Below are 16,565 nucleotides of genomic sequence, written 5' to 3' on the forward strand. Positions count from 1 at the left end.
TCAACAAAAGCAAGTTTAATGTATGTTCAGGCATAACCACAGATTTTAAATTATGTTAATTTAACTGATCTGTGGACTTCTGTGCATTTTTTGTTGTTCTGATTCTGACGCAAATGCCCTGATAAGATCATATAAAAAAATAAAAAATATATATCCAGTATATCTACAGTACTACCTACAAGTTTTCCATCCTTAACTAAGATGTGAATGGTCTTACATGGTGCAGATGCGCAGGCGCGCCTTGGGCCGGACTCGTGCTTGTTTTCCAAGCCTCGAATCTTCGGGTTTTGTCGTTCACCTCCGTAGCTAGTTGTTGCTCGTCTGAGAGAGGTCTGAACGATGATTGACAATAATGGCGACGCGTTTATTCTGAGTTGACTCCAGGGAACCATCTCTGGCTGACAAAGGGAACATCTTGGATTGATTTTCAGCACCTCAGATAACAACAACAAGGACAAGCAACCTCCAAAGGGACTACATTTACCTCCACGATAAGGACTTGCTAGCCGGGAGAGGTTTATCTTGCTAGCATTGCGATAGCTAGCAACTCGGCTCGTTAGCTTGCTAAGTTGAAGAGGTGGCATTCTTGTGTGTGGAGTGGAGGAGAGGGACAGCAAGCTTGCAGAGTGCTGAGATTTGGCTACGCTAGCAATGTGGCTACTTACAAGCTTCGGGGATAATTAGTTTTCCATTCACAGAGGCAACAGTGAGGAGGCTCTGGGTTGCAACGTTAGCTTGTGGGGATAGTTTTTGTAAGGATCCACCAGCCTCCTTAGGAAGCTAACTCAGCTAGCAGGCTAGCTTTTTGGATTGTTCGAGTCTCTTTCCTGCACGGACTTGCATTTGGAAACTGTCCACCAGTGCTAACCGTCGTTGGCTAGCACAGCTGCTAGCTCGCTAACTTGTAAGTATTCTTGTAGAATATCGAGCTCGGTTCAAAAATGACCACCGGCAGGAACAACCGAGCGATGATGGAGGGAGTGGGAGCGAGAGTGGTCCGCGGACCTGACTGGAAGTGGGGGAAGCAGGATGGAGGAGAGGGACATGTTGGCACCGTCAGGAGTTTTGAAAGTCCAGAAGAGGTGGTTGTTGTCTGGGATAATGGGACGGCTGCGAACTACCGTTGTTCTGGAGCCTACGACGTGAGGATATTAGACAGCGCTCCAACAGGTAACTTTACATCAGGTGGTTCTGTTGGCCGGATACTTGTCTTAACATGCACACAAAGTATTTGTCCTTTTATTGGTCTTAATTTAGGAGCTTTGGTGAGTGCATGAACTATATTGATCAGACATCCAGACAATGAGAATTTTTTTTTTTTGATCAAATGTTTTATTTTAAAAAATGTAGGTTAAATTAAATACCACAGATAAGAATAAGCCTGTACGTACATACATACATGCTTTTTTGGGGGGTGTTTTTTGCCCCTCCATTCTCAAATCCCCCCCCCCCCCCCCTCCCCACATGACACATGGGTACAAAAATTAGGAATACTAATGACATGACAAAATTGAAAATTTTAGTGAAAGAACAAAACAAACAGAAAAAACAACAACAAACAAAACAAAAATATAAACAAAAAAAGCAAGACAATGGCAGACAATGAGAATTACTTGTTGCTGTAATAAAAACCATTATATTAACAGCTATGGAAGTTACGCAAAGTCTTTATTATTAACATAGTTAGATTGAAGAAACTTTTAGATATATGGCGGAAGGAGCAAATTAGTTTTGTGTCAAATGTTTTGCATGCAGACATCATATGCTTGACTACTCCCATTTGTGCAGAATCAAATGAGTATCTGAATACATCATGTCTGAACAGAGTCACACACAGTCAGTGCCAGATATGCCATAAAAAAAGCTGTGGGAGAAATACAAGATATGCACGTTCACAGTAAAGATTATATCATCATGCCATGTGACTCCAAAATGCACATTGAGAGGGGTTATTAATTTTCGTGCTCAGGCTTAAGCCTCGTTTAGCTTCATCTCTTTTTACTTGTCACAGCATTACATTCCAGTACAGTTGCACTTTTCAGCATTGACAGTAGTTCTTATCACTGCATCTGGTAAAGAGGGTAGTAAGAGTCCTTAAGGCCAGAATAAGTCTAGCTGTTCTAATATGCACAGGAGAAGGGAACTACATTACGTCGTTCTACAATTTATGGTGAATATCAACAAGTTGCATAATTTATGGTGAATATCAACAAATTACAAGTGCTAAAAAGTTCTACCATTTTATTAATGATGTGTAAAACATATAAACAACACACAATAAATTAACCCTGACAAAACTGCCCCCCTCAGGCATCAAGCATGATGGAACCATGTGTGACACTTGCCGCCAACAGCCTATCATCGGTATTCGCTGGAAATGTGCTGAGTGCACCAATTATGACCTCTGCACAACCTGTTACCATGGAGACAAGCATCACCTGAGACACAGGTTCTACAGGATCACCACCCCAGGCAGTGAGAGGTTAGTTAACCCAGCAACATTTACCATTATTGTGCTTTATCTTGCACCCTCTATTGATAACTTAGGCACAATAGCCGGGTATTACCTGCTCTTCATTGTGATTGGTTGCTGTACCCTTTCACTCCCTTAGATTGGCTTCATGTTGCCTTACTTGTGTGTGACATTTGAGAAGTCTTTTGTGCACGCTTCCTCACAAGCAGACAGAGTCTATCTCTATGCACCCAGCCCTCAGTTGTTGCCAGGCAACAACTCAGCCTCGTTTTAAGGTTCAGTCTGACGTTTTTAAAAATTACATTAATGCAGTGCTTCCTGTTTATGTATTTTTTTGGAGCAGATTTTTTTTTGTTCTTGTTTTATATCCTCGGAAAGCTGCATGCTTATGAAACATACAGAGCAGATTGATTGAATGAAAACATTGTAATTTCATATGATGACCAGACAAAGTGTAAACATTCACTGCAATAAAAGACCTGTTAGATACAAATGAATTATGAAGGAGTAATAAGTGTTCTTAAAGTTACTTATCAAGTATAACAACTTCACTAGACACCTATGGGCTGTTATTGTCTTTCAGTTGCAGCAGAATGCTACAACAACCACGCTTATTATTGCTTTATTTATCAATATTTGCCTGTAGTCACTCTGCCACAGTGGGAACCCCATTGTTTATTCTTTTGCCCTTTGTTTGCTGCTGGAAGCTCACGTTGTTTTACAAAACTATCATTCATGTAAACACACACTTCCCTCATGCATCTCACAGTAAAGGCATAAGAGTGAATGTGTTTTGCTGTTAAGACAGTGGTAGGTTTACTGTAAGGTGTCCTTAGGAGAAGCATTATCGAAAGTTTACTTAATAAAAGTTTATCCGTAATGGATAGGAATGCACGGTATTATTAGCACGTTATCGGTATCTGCAGATTTGACTTGAAAATGACATATCGACATCGGCAGATATGTCTTTTTTTTTTTCAATATTTACAGCCGATAAAACGATGCTTTAATTATGCCTAAATGCTTGATGATTCCCTAAAAAGGCTTGACCTAATGCTACGACATTAACTTGGCGTGAGTGTGCGCACGCACTGCCTGCACCACGCCTCTTCTGTCAAGCATGAAGAAGGGTGCAAGATGTCTGCGGTATGGCAGTTTTTCCAGAGTTTCCAAAATGGACAGCAACGTTGATTTCATTTTATGTATTTGTTCTGTGCAATAGGTAAAATTTGCATGACTATTACAGTTAAGTTTAAGTAGTTTTCTTATCTTGCCCAGTGAATGTACACATTAAAAATGCACTGTTTTATGTTATTTTTGCATCTGCCAGCGGGCCACTACAATAAGAGGAGGTGTGATATCAATTCTACTACAGGGGAGACCTGATGTTCTCTGTAATTAGGTGGAAAAAAACGCGTAATAATATATCGGTATCGAAATCGGCAATTGGCAAAAGGGTCGTTTAAGTTAGAATATTTAAAGTTTGTGTAGAAGTTAGTGCAATCAGTGGCAATCTAACAAAAGGTATCTGTGCACTAAACAATTAATACTCCATGAGGTGATGTGTGTCTGTGTGTGTCTGTGTGTGTTTGTGTGTGTAGTAAATATCTAAGAGTAAGCGTAATTGACGTATATCTACCCTCAGGTCAGTAAAAAATTACTGAAAGTTTCTAGTGGAAACAATGTTTGAGGCGTGGTTTGTATAAGGTATAAGCATTGTTACCAATTAAGTCATGTCCAGACAAGATCAAGTCATATTGCTGAGAGCAGCTTTACACTGTGTATTCAGAGATGTGCAACATGGAGATTCATGTAGCTCATTTGTTGTAGGAAAAATGTGCGATGAAATCAATCATTGATTTCATTTGAGTCATTAAATGTGTTATTTGGAAACGTTAGTGGTTGTGCACACTCACTAAATTCCACAACTTGCGTTTGACCGTGTTATTACGCAGACTGTCAGTGCTGTGATGATGCTCCATCCATTTCAGGCCTATTGCAGCCAAACACAATAGTTTAGTAAATGAACACATGGCCCAACAGCTGGCAGCCTTTTCAACTGAGTACGACTTCATTTCCCCCGAGACAGACATTGCATAATGAACAATAGGTTCTGGAGGTCTCCCCAATTCACACTGCTCCGACAGCGAGGTGGGGTGTTTTGTTACACCACATTAGATTCTGTCACTAACTGCCGGAGAGGGAGTGGTTAGAGGCCCTAAGCTGTTTGTATTGGTTAGACCTACACTGTCCAGCTGCCGTGTCTACCACCAAGGCTCACATGGTTGTTGGATGGTTAGAGCTCTGCAGGATGTTTAATTGGCTATTACATTTTTCATTTTTTAAGCTTGCAGCTAAGCTGGATTTCGGCCTGCAGCTTGCGTCATTATATTTATATCAAAATGTGAAAAATGTGTACTAGACTGCTTAAACACAGGCATGTCTATTATGTTTGCAGTGCCTTGGTTGCTGGGTGTGGATGAAAAGGAGAGGAGTTGTCAGTAAGGTGTGAATGAGGGGCTATCACAAAAAACATTGTTATTCGTAATGTTACAACATGACACCTGCCGTTCAATGGCACACCGAGTTACATTTGTGATTTCAAAGAACTGAAGATATAAGTCAGAAGTGACCTGTTGTTCTTCACGAGGACAAATGTTTGTGGTTGATTTGTTTTTCCAGTTGCCCACTCTGGTGACAGCTATGATTCTGAGGGACGGTATGGTGAAACAAAAGACTTTAAGCTGTTATGGCTCAGTTCTCACAATAAGATGTGTCTTCTGGGGCCATTTGTTGAAAGTAATATACACCATGAATCTAGTGCAGTAGGCACACGGGAAAGGGCAGCTTAGCAGGCATAACCTAGGTACTAGCATCCCCTCTAAAACGCATGTTTGCTTGTAAAGACAAAACAGGGAATTGATCCATGTTGACAGACCACCTGTAAACACCTCCTGTTGAATATTCTGACACTGTCATATGAGTGACAAAGTTCGGCCCAAACGCTAATAATTTCTTTCTGTTTTTACCTAGAGTACTTTTGGAGTCTCGTCGTAAGTCAAAGAAAATCACAGCCAGAGGGATCTTCACTGGTGGCCGGGTGGTAAGAGGAGTGGACTGGCAGTGGGAAGACCAAGATGGAGGCAACGGAAGGAGAGGAAAGGTAGGTCACCAGCCTATGACTCTACTTTGCACCTTATTTTGCTGCAGAAGCCAACAGTTTTGACTTGTAAAACGCAACAATACAGAGTTCAGGAAGTGCTCAACCGTAAGCAGCCAATAAGGTGCAGACTGAAGCCAGCGCTCGAAAGATGTTCACTGTTTTTACTGTTTCTCATATAGTGAGAAATATTTGAACATTTAAAGACCAATCAGTTTGTTGTCTGCAGTGGACAAGGTATTAAGGTGATATATAAAGTAAAAGGCGCTTGATGGTTAGAAGAACAAGAGAAAGTGATGTTTAACTGTGCAGACGCCTTTCAACTTTTTCTGCTGATTGAACAAAACAGCTTAAAAATATAGTTTGAAAAATAGCGGCAATCTTGTCTCATCTTTTTACTGCCAAGCTGCAAAATTAAATGGATAATAAAACTCTGGAGGTAAGACAGACTTTATGAGCCTGCCAGAGGCTATCACAGCAACATGTGCCAGTGAAGGGAGCGTCTCTAAGAGGGCTGCATGAAAGGAGAAATCACAGATCCGTTGCCCTTAACGAACTTAGGGAGGAAAAAACAAACATGCATCCCAGGATATGAGTTGATTTGAAGTTTGCGGGAGCCTCAGTCAAAACAGGAAGGGCACAGCCTGACTCAACATGTTAGACGCATGAACATGCTGTACTATAGGCAACTGGGAACAGAAGCAGTCCTGTCCTGTGGTGCCTAGTTAGGTGTGCAGCATTATGCTGTATGGGAAGGTACTGCAGTTCTGAAATGATAAAGACGGCTATGTCACTGTTCTGCAGACTTTAAGTGTAGAAATATAATATCACTCACCTGTAAGCCATTGTGATGCATACGCCGATAACCTAAATCAATTTCATGTCTCATTTCACTGAGTCAATAATACACTGATATCAGCCACCTGATGCTGGAGTGGACAACTGAGTGACAATGCTGCCTAGTTTACTACTTAAAACACAGAAAAGTAAAGATTCAGCATATATTTCCAAAAGTAAATAACATTAAATCGGCCCTGTTGTTAGATCTGAGCAGCTATACCCAATAATCCAGATTCTGTACATAATTTGCATAAAGGATAAAAGAATAAAAGGTGCACAGAGTGTTGGATAAAGATCAAAGTGTAATCTGTGAATGTATTAAAAAGTAGTACAAAAGTTCCCTGGGAAACCTTTATCCCCTGTTTTCATTCGGCTGATTCCTATATATCTTCACAGAGCCTATACACTTCCTTCCTTGCTGCAGGTTATTCCTGGCTTAAATACATCATTAGAAAGTAATGCAACGTCTGATGAGGTTGCATTTGTTTAGCACAGTCTATTTAGATTTATGCTGTAAATGTGCTGTAAAGTGCTTGTATTTTGACTCCGGTCCAGACCCCAGAGTATTCAATTTAAGAGTCCCTCCAGGCAATTTAAGACTTCATTTTGCTGTGTTATTTAATGGCATATCTCATTACTGTTTTATGATGCTGTAAGCAATATGCTCTCCAGAAAACTGCTATTGCATGTCCTGCAGCTTAGATGTTCCATTAGTTTAGCATGAATATTACCTCCTAAGGCCCATTTATCAATTACCTCTGTAAGGGGCCTGGAAATAATTTAACGATCTGATTTCTGTATTTACTTAAGGCACAGCTTTTAATTAAAGAATTCATTTACTCCAATGCAGCTCTTCTCTTGACACTCCTCAATGTGATGGAAACGTTGCGCGGCTAGTCTCATGTGAAAACCTCGAACTTAACTTCAAATTTGAATTGATTTGTAAGTCCCCTATTGTAGCTCACTGCATGTTTATGCGTATTACACTTAATAGTCATTGTGTTACAGGCCAGTTCTCGCTACAAACGAACAAACAGTAAGAACTAAAAGAGTCTGTTTAAAAATGTGTTTATTGGGTTGCTCTTTATGTGACTTTATTTAAACATGGGGTATCCCTTATGATTTGAATGTGCATTTACTACGACAATGTTCTGTGGAAACTGTCAAAACTGAGTGTCACAATCTATAGCCCTTGTCACACGGCGGTTCCGCCTCAGCGCCGTAAGGAAGCTCCGCTGTCATGCATCCTTTGCCATTTACACTGGACTAAGCAACCGGCGTTGCGGAAGTAAAACGTGCGCCAGGTGTAAACAAACAGCGCATGCTTCAAATACACACACACAACGCTGTTCTGTGCTGTTTACACAGACGCCATTTCGCCTCCACTACGCCTCTGTTACTACCTCAGAGGCGGAACCACTTCGCCCCACCATTCCATCTCTGTCCATTTTACGTAGAAGACATAACGTCACAGAGGGGTAATAATCCCGCTTTCACCTGGCAGTGTAAAAGGGGGTTCTGTGCAAGATATCATTTGAAATGGCATAATGATCAATGTTTTATTGCTGGACTAAGCACTATATAACCACAACCAGGGTTTCCATCCAGCCCCTGAAGATGTCTCCATAAAGCTAAATGATGAAAACAATCATATTCATTAACGTGTAGGATAAAGATACGATAAAGCAATCCGTATTTGGATCCCCAGATTCTGATTCTGGTTAACAACTCATTAGCAGAAAAACAATTGCATCTTCTTTCCATGTAATAAGTAAGCAGTGGATTGGGAAACCTGTGGTTGCATTAAAGGCCAGAAAGTTAAAAGTGGTTCGCTCTCCCACAGGCTTCTGCTGTGGTCAGGCTGAACTATGCCGGCCTTTCTTTGGTCTTGTTTCCTCTCTGCAATGAAACACAGCGTTGGTTTAAAAGCCTTAATTAAAAAATTCTTTTACATTTCGCAACTATTCCCAACTGGTTAAGGAAAGTAAAATGAAAGTTTTAGTATTGACTGTTAGATTGCAATCGAGGGGGAAATTAAAAAGAAATTTAATTGCCGTCCTAGGAATAAAATCTGATCAAACTTGTGCTTGATTAATCTTTTCCTGATGTTCCTCAGTCTGGAATTCAATTTTCCTTTAAGTCAAAACACAGCGAGTGTCTGTCACTACTTTAGAGTCCAAGTTTAACACGTTGTTTTTAGCCGACTCCTTGTCTTTGAACTTAGCACTAAATACTTACTCTGCTCCAGGGTTGATGGTCTGTTGTTCAACCTTCACTCTGACCTTCAACTTAAAAAGATAATTTCCCTGCAGCGATCATAAAGGTTTCATCTTTTCCATCATTATAATCAAAACCTTTTCACACAAGAGTATAATAAGAATCTGCTTCCAATGTGTCTTTTTCCGCCTTCCTCATCTCGTCCCTCCTTCTCCTCCACAGGTGACAGAGATCCAGGACTGGAGTGCCGCCAGCCCTCACAGCGCTGCCTACGTACTCTGGGACAATGGGGCCAAGAACCTGTACAGAGTTGGCTTTGAGGGGATGGTGAGCAAACTTCCAGCCTGACCCTCACGCTTAGTCACTCACTCACACACAAACACACACTGAGACTCACAAAAGATCAGCTGTCAGGTGGCTTTTGTGTTTGACCGCAGGGCTGAGGCTCTTTCTTTGGCTGCCAGGCCTTTGTGAGAGCCACGCAGCCAGCATGAGTAAGGCACCATTGTACAGGCAGCTGGAAGGGGAAGGTATCTGCATGATAAAGGCAAGCTGTTCTTGCTGCTTTTTAGGGGGAGAGAGTGAACATGGAGGTCAACTGTAGAGGAGGGGGACACTCTCTTGGGGTCTCTGCAGGCGCAGCTACACACGCGTCTCAAATGAAAAAGCATGCCGCTCATTGGTGGAGTCCGCCCTTGCCTTTTTATGAAAGAAGCCAATCGGGTTTCTCGGTTTCATAACAGATTTGTCCTTTGTTATTCTAAGAGGCTAATAGGAATGTAGATGGCATCTGCCTTTGGATTAAGTAAATCATGGATTAGACCACCTATCTTGACAGCTTTATTTTGGCTTTGTTTTTTATTAAGACGGTGATCAAATCCTGCAAACAAACACAAAGAGACTGCAGATCAGTGTTTCAAATGCAGCATGCGACGACAACACCTTTCCCTGCTTTCTAATGTCTGCTCTGTGCACTGAGAAATATAAGATCAAAAGTGTTCTGTTGGCTGAATACAGAGGCATAAACTTGAGTTATTAATTTGTTGGGACTTGTTGTAGTCAGGACTTAAGTGCTCCATCAGTTCAGAGGAATGTTTGCTCTGCCTCGCGATCATCACTGCCCTCTAACTCTGCCACAGTGGCTGCGCATCTGAGTCATCACAAATTATATGAAGCTCTCTCTCTGTAGCAATGTAGTGTTTCATTGTCCTGCCGTACCCTTAGGGCGCAGATATCGAAGGAAACTACACTGACACTACAGCTTGAAGTGTGTACGCTCTCAGTTTTATAATTCATGATCATTGTTCTTCTCCACTAATGAAATTACCCTTGGTAATTATCTAACCGCTTCCCTCTTGTCTCTCGCAGTCGGATCTGAAATGTGTCCAGGATGCCAAAGGAGGCTCTTTTTACAGAGACCACTGTCCCGTTTTAGGTAAGTAAGCCAGTCATCTGTGTCCACCGTCATTATTGCACCAATTCTCTCACCTATCGTTCTGGTGCAGTGAATTCAAGGGCATTAGGGGAGTTTTACTTGCGGTTAGTTCCCTTTGGCCACTAGATGGCAGCACTACCTAGTCACCCGACTGCCACACCAGGTACAGACTCAGGTCATGCAGTTACAGTATTACAAGTAGAAGTATATACAACACTGCAGCAGAAGTCCCCCCCTTATATTTCTTTTAAAATCAAAATACATTTTTGACACACTTTACTTCTCACTCCCAGGTGAGCAGAATGGCAACAGAAATCCTGGCGGCCTCCAGATTGGGGACCTGGTCAACATCGACTTAGACCTCGAGATTGTTCAGTCCCTCCAACACGGCCACGGCGGGTGGACTGACGGCATGTTTGAGACGCTCACCACCACAGGCACAGTGTGCGGCATCGACGAAGATCACGATATTGTCGTTCAGTACCCCAGTGGGAACAGGTGAGCCCCCAGATGGACTTGCTCAGAATTATGGGCTACCAATGAAACTGCACCATCTCTTCAGCATAGTTTCTCTTGCATTAAGTTTTATGTAACCCTCTTCACCTCGGCCCAGGCCAAATTAACCTGAAAAATTCTTGGTACATCTTAACGTAAAATCAAATTATGATTTGTGTAACTTGAGAGGAGAGAGCCTAAAAAATATGTGGTCAATTTGTAATGAAAATTGTAGCTACTGAAAAATTAAACATACCTATTAATTTTAACAGCTTATTTCAGTCTGCTTTCCTATTAAAAAAGTTATATCACCGCTCGTAGTGGCACTTTTTTGTAACAATGTTATTTCTTTATTTTCATTTTTTTATTACTAAATCATAGGTAGCAAAACCTCATCTATACCATGTTAATGCTCAGAATTTACACTAGAATTAGTCAGAGTTATTGAAAGCATTAATTTCTGTATCCTCAGATGGACGTTCAACCCAGCAGTGCTGACAAAGGCCAATGTAGTGCGCAGCGGTGAAGTAGCAGCCGGAGCAGAGGGAGGCAGTTCCCAGTTCCTGGTGGGAGACCTGGTCCAGATTTGTTACGACATCGACCGCATCAAACTACTACAAAGAGGCCACGGGGAGTGGGCTGAGGCCATGCTGCCTGTAAGAGACAGAAATATGTTGACACTTTACAGGGCTTCCTTATTTTACAGTGAATTCAAATTTCATGCTAACGTGAACATGTTCAGTTGCCCTATTTCATGAAGTTTTATGTTTAATTTTCATATCATGTATTTAGAATAATTATAGAAATGTGTCTGTGTACTAGTGTGTGCTTACTTTGTAAAATGAAACTGTCCACAGGACCGTAGCTATAAAGTTGTACGTGTCCAAAAGCACCAAAAAACAAAACTACACTTCAGTGTATAGTTTAAAAAAAATTCAAAAATATTAATATAATAATTTTTGTAATTTCAAATTTCATCACAGATACAATTCGTGTGTAACTTCCAGTCCCTAATTTTCTTTAAAGAAACAATATGTGACATTGACAGCTAGCGTCTAAAAAGGGTACTGCAGTTCAAATACAAAATGGGGAGCATTGTCTCCCCTCGCTCCCTCCTCCTCAGATTCGAATGTTAGTCTTTCCCGCTTCAGCGTTCCAACGTTGGTTGGAAAGCACAGGGGAGACTTATCGGTCTGCTCCAGGGCCGAAGCTGCCGCTAGCTTCGGGGCTAACTCCCATCACTTTACACACACAGCAGCGAGCAGGAAGCAAGACACGGGAGCGCGGCTTCAGTCTTGAGGAGTACGTGGCTTTATTACACACACAGCCTTAGCGTACAGTCATATTTTCAGTTAGCGATAACACTCTCCACTGATCCGCTCAGATCCCCGTTAACTCATGCACACACACTCACTTCCTGTCTCTCTCACTTGCTCCACCACCCACACTCACGCACTCAGCTATTCCCAAACAGAGCTACGCTTCTAGTACAACACGAAGCTCACGCGGGTTGCCAGGTTGAGGACGCTGAACCTACTCAAGCACAAGACGTGCGCTTTGACAATGACAAGCATTGAGTCCTGCGGGCCAGTTTGTTTCATATCTGGCAACCCGGGGTGACGAAATGGGAAGTCGGCGGGATCGCACAGGCCAAAACACACACCACACGTCCAGGAGGAGAATATACTGGCTGTAGCATTGTTGTCGGAGAAGCCAGTATTTCAATTCCTTAATCTCTGATGACACATCAGGGCCATTTTATGTTAAATTCCAGTAAATATATGACATATTGTTCCTTTAAAGACGTGGCAGCAGTTCCAACATGCAGACATGCGACGTCTGTCTTTGGCTGTGCTACTGTTGCTTTTTCTTCTTTTATTTTTTCAGTCTCAACACGATTTTTATTCTTCCCTTATTACATAGTTTATTCATTGCCACCCAGCACGCCTCAGGTTATGTAACGCCAGTCTACTCCAATATGCCACTTGTCCCTGCCAAACTGGCCCCCCTCAGCAGCTAATGAGCCTTAAAACCCTGAGATGGGTTGCAGCTTTGATCACTAACCACGGCTGTTTGCCGCCCGTTGCTGCTCCTACTGCAGCAGTCCCCATTATTGATGGCATCCTCCAGGACAGCCCCGGACCCTGCTCGACACACTCAAAGTGCCTCTTTCTCATATACCCGGGACCGAGATGATATGATTCAAAATTGGAAAGCATTTTCCTCTGTCCTCTCTGTATTGCCTGTTTAGATGAAAAATAGCCCAGCGGGTAGAAGGGTCTCTTTCTTTTATATCCATCTTCTTTTGTGTGCAAATAAATGTGCTCCGAATAATGAGAACACAGCTTTTATCTGTAATATTTAGTTTTATATTGTAGTCAGTTTTTCATTTTTGCAACAAGCTTTGTTTCTGCTCAGTGTAGAACAATTGTTTTGTTGAGCTGGTATTGTTTCCAATTTATCCTTTCCTCCACCCTCTCATTTTTTTGCTGTTTCCCACAATCTCTCTCCATCTTTGCTCTGCCACTTACAGGCTCTGCTACACAGCTCCAAAAAACAGCCCTCCATACACTAATGAGTTTGTCCCAACATTTATCAACAGACCCTAGGCAAGGTGGGCCGTGTGCAGCAGATCTACTCTGACAGTGACCTGAAGGTCGAGGTTTGTGGAACCTCTTGGACGTACAATCCCGCCGCCGTCACCAAGATTGCCCCCTCTGGCTCTGCTGTCAGCAACGCTTCTGGAGGTGTGTATGAACATGCACTACAGTCATAAAGACAGTGTCGTCTAAGTTGTTTGTCCTCTCCGCTCCCTGTTCTCTGGCATCTACACGCAATAATCTTCTGTCCCTCTGTATGCCCAGAACGCCTGTCTCAGTTGCTGAAGAAACTATTTGAGACACAAGAATCCGGAGATATTAATGAGGAGCTGGTTAAAGCAGCAGCCAATGGAGACCTGGCCAAGGTGGAGGACATCCTCAAGAGACCTGACGTGGATGTAAGTGCTGAAAATACATTATTTTAGTATGAGAAAGCTTCAAGATATAGTGATGGATTTTCAATGAATGTAATTTTGCCACAGAATACATAGAAATGATCCGAGAACATTGATAATTGGAGGAGGGATGCTCCTGGCTGCTCTGCTCTCAGTATATTGAAGAGGCTGAGAGTCTCCTAGGATGGAGCTCTGAGATCCTCCCACTCCCGCACCTCTCTCAATCTGAAAAGCATTAAGGCCAGGCCCAGAGGAGACACCGGGGAGCATTGGTGTGCACTGCAGCACAGACCCGATTCACTCTTAGAATCGAGCTGAGATCTACAAACCCCATACGGCAGCACATTGTGTTCTGACACAGGCTACAGGCCAGGGAAAGACCCGTTCGCCACAGGACAAAGGCCTGTGCTCTGCATAGGTGATGAGGACCGGCTATGTCAAGTCTGCAATACTGTCGTCACTCAGAGAGCTAGAGAGAGTCAATGAGTGTGCGTTTGTGTGTGTGTTAGTCAGTGGTGAAGGCTGGCCAGATGCCCTACTGCCTTTCAGTGGAATTATTTGCTTAAAGCTGAGCACACTGAGCTTGGCCAAGTGATCCGCCAGCCAGGACAAGAGACGTCTCGAGACTCCCAAAGGACTCCACATTAATATTCATGCTCTTAGTTTTTGCAGTGCCGCAGTTGGTGATGAAACATGCACACCCAGCCGTTCATGCACGTACACACATGCAAATGCTTAAACACACCCTTACTAATCTCTTAGCCCCTCAGGTGAAAAACTAATTCATTAGATGCACATCTTATCATGAAAAATGACGTTGACACGCAGCCATATTCTCACTTTGCCTCTTGATGTGTTTACAGGTGAACGGGCAGTGTGCTGGACACACTGCGATGCAGGCAGCCAGTCAGAATGGTCACGTAGACGTCCTTAAGCTGCTGCTCAAACACAACGTGGACCTGGAAGCCGAGGTCTGTATAATTAAACGCAATTTTCCTCTCTCACCCTCATAGTCTTACTTATCACTAATTTAATCAAGCCAATTTAAGTGCGTTTCATAATGTTGAAAAGTGTTGAAATCCACTCATTCACATAACACTGAGTCATTATGCGGGTGTGTCACTGTCCTCAGGACAAAGATGGAGACCGGGCAGTGCACCACGCAGCCTTCGGTGATGAGGGCTCTGTCATTGAGGTGCTGCAGAGGGGCGGTGCTGACTTGAACGCCAGGAACAAGCGAAGGCAGACTCCATTACACATAGCTGTTAACAAGGGACATCTGCAGGTGGTCAAAACGCTGCTGGACTTTGGCTGCCACCCCAGCCTCCAGGTATCACCATGGCTTATTTACATATTGTTAAATGCTTTTAAACACAATTTGTGATGTTTCAGAAAAGTTACACAGATTTAAGTACATAAAAAAACAGAGATATGACACTGATTTTTTTGCACCAAAATGTTGGATTACTGGACAAATCATTTGAGGCAGGGTTTGAAGGATAAGACAGAGAATAACACAAGGTCTCCCTTTTAGGATTCAGAGGGGGACACGCCCCTGCACGATGCCATAAGCAAGAAGAGAGATGACATGCTGTCAGTGCTGCTGGAGGCTGGTGCTGATGTCACCATTACCAACAATAACGGCTTCAATGCTTTGCATCACGCCGCCCTGCGAGGAAACCCCAGGTATGAGACACCGTCCTGCTTACACGAGCTGTCACACCTATTTGATGTCTGTGAGACAAGGGAACGTTTAAGTGGAGTCTGTGGAGACTGTATCATCAGGATCTGATCTGCTAAATGCTTTGAGGAAAATTTAGATTTAATAGAGACCTGCTGAATCTCATTACTCTTATTTATTGAATTTTCTTTTAAATTATTGAATATTTCTGATAAATAATACGTTAAAGCCTTATTAAACCTTTAAAATGATTGGTCAAAACTACAACAGCCAGACTTTGTGTCTCAGCAGCCAGACGACACAGGCCATGGCAGAATTTTAATCTGTGACTACTAATCCATTGCTTAATCATCCTCCATTGGAATGACAGATTTGCGCTCACCACCTACAGGTCTTAAGTAGGAGACTTGGTCCAATCATTTACATGAATACAAATATTGGATTAAAGTTAACCTCTTGTGGCATTAGCCGACTATAAAAGCATGGCACCTTTATATTATAGATTATTATATTTGCTGTAAAGACACTTTTTCAATTAGGGATTATTATTGCAATGTTGAACCAGTTCTAAGGAAAATATTCAAATAATATGTATCATATTTTTAGTACCTTTTAACAAGAGGTATATTTCACTTTTGCAGTGTTTTCTGATCTAAAATACCATAAAATCCAAAATATAAGTCACACTGGAATATAAGACGCAGTCTGTTTTTTGGAGTAACCCAGAGGGGAAAGGGTTTTATTAACACTATTTCAATTTATTTTCATTATAAACACAAAATACAGCCTACCATCTGTTTTCGCCATGTCGAGCTAGCTACCGGTGCTGTTGCTAGCGGTAGCTGGCAGCCTACGGTAACCTTGATTGTTGTGAGGATGGTGGCTGCAATGGCGATAATGACGGTGCATGTCCGTGACGAAGCGTTAGCAACAATCATGTTTGTTTTCCGCACTTAAAACAGCGAGAAAAACACAAAACAGCGCTGTGGCATATTGTAAATAGCAGACGTTGTAGCGGCTCGGATAGTTTAATGCTAATGTGACGTCACCACTTAACAACTGACAACTTTAGCTAGATTATAGTGCCATCGTCTGGGTTAAATACCGTATACACACAATAACATACCTCTCTGTGCATTTTATACTGGTATATTGGTCGCACCGGTATAAAGGACACAGCTCACTTTTTAGATGAAAAAAAGTATTAAAATTGTGTCTTATACACCAAATTTTACGGTAAATGTTCCAGTTGAAATTCCTCCACAGATT

The 16,565-nt window shown here is 42.2% G+C and overlaps 1 protein-coding gene across 3 annotated transcripts in view; it reads left to right on the forward strand.

The window, feature by feature from the left end:
- The first annotated feature begins 336 nt into the window (after positions 1-336).
- Positions 337-16,565, forward strand: part of mib1 (MIB E3 ubiquitin protein ligase 1) — a 59,845-nt gene continuing 43,616 nt past the window's right edge. For all 3 annotated transcript variants that reach the window (XM_069684514.1, XM_069684515.1, XM_069684516.1), the window contains exons 1-12: positions 337-1,170; positions 2,311-2,482; positions 5,507-5,636; positions 8,913-9,017; positions 10,059-10,125; positions 10,419-10,623; positions 11,093-11,276; positions 13,223-13,367; positions 13,485-13,618; positions 14,479-14,586; positions 14,748-14,945; positions 15,150-15,301. In XM_069684514.1, coding sequence (XP_069540615.1) covers positions 942-1,170; positions 2,311-2,482; positions 5,507-5,636; positions 8,913-9,017; positions 10,059-10,125; positions 10,419-10,623; positions 11,093-11,276; positions 13,223-13,367; positions 13,485-13,618; positions 14,479-14,586; positions 14,748-14,945; positions 15,150-15,301 — 1,829 coding nt within the window. In that variant the 5' untranslated portion in view covers positions 337-941. The remainder of the gene's footprint in view (positions 1,171-2,310; positions 2,483-5,506; positions 5,637-8,912; positions 9,018-10,058; positions 10,126-10,418; positions 10,624-11,092; positions 11,277-13,222; positions 13,368-13,484; positions 13,619-14,478; positions 14,587-14,747; positions 14,946-15,149; positions 15,302-16,565) is intronic.

This window comes from Semicossyphus pulcher, unplaced genomic scaffold, assembly GCF_022749685.1.
Source record: "Semicossyphus pulcher isolate SPU_LCO1_2020_fin unplaced genomic scaffold, fSemPul1.0.p SCAF_7, whole genome shotgun sequence".
Taxonomy (NCBI): domain Eukaryota; kingdom Metazoa; phylum Chordata; class Actinopteri; order Labriformes; family Labridae; genus Semicossyphus; species Semicossyphus pulcher.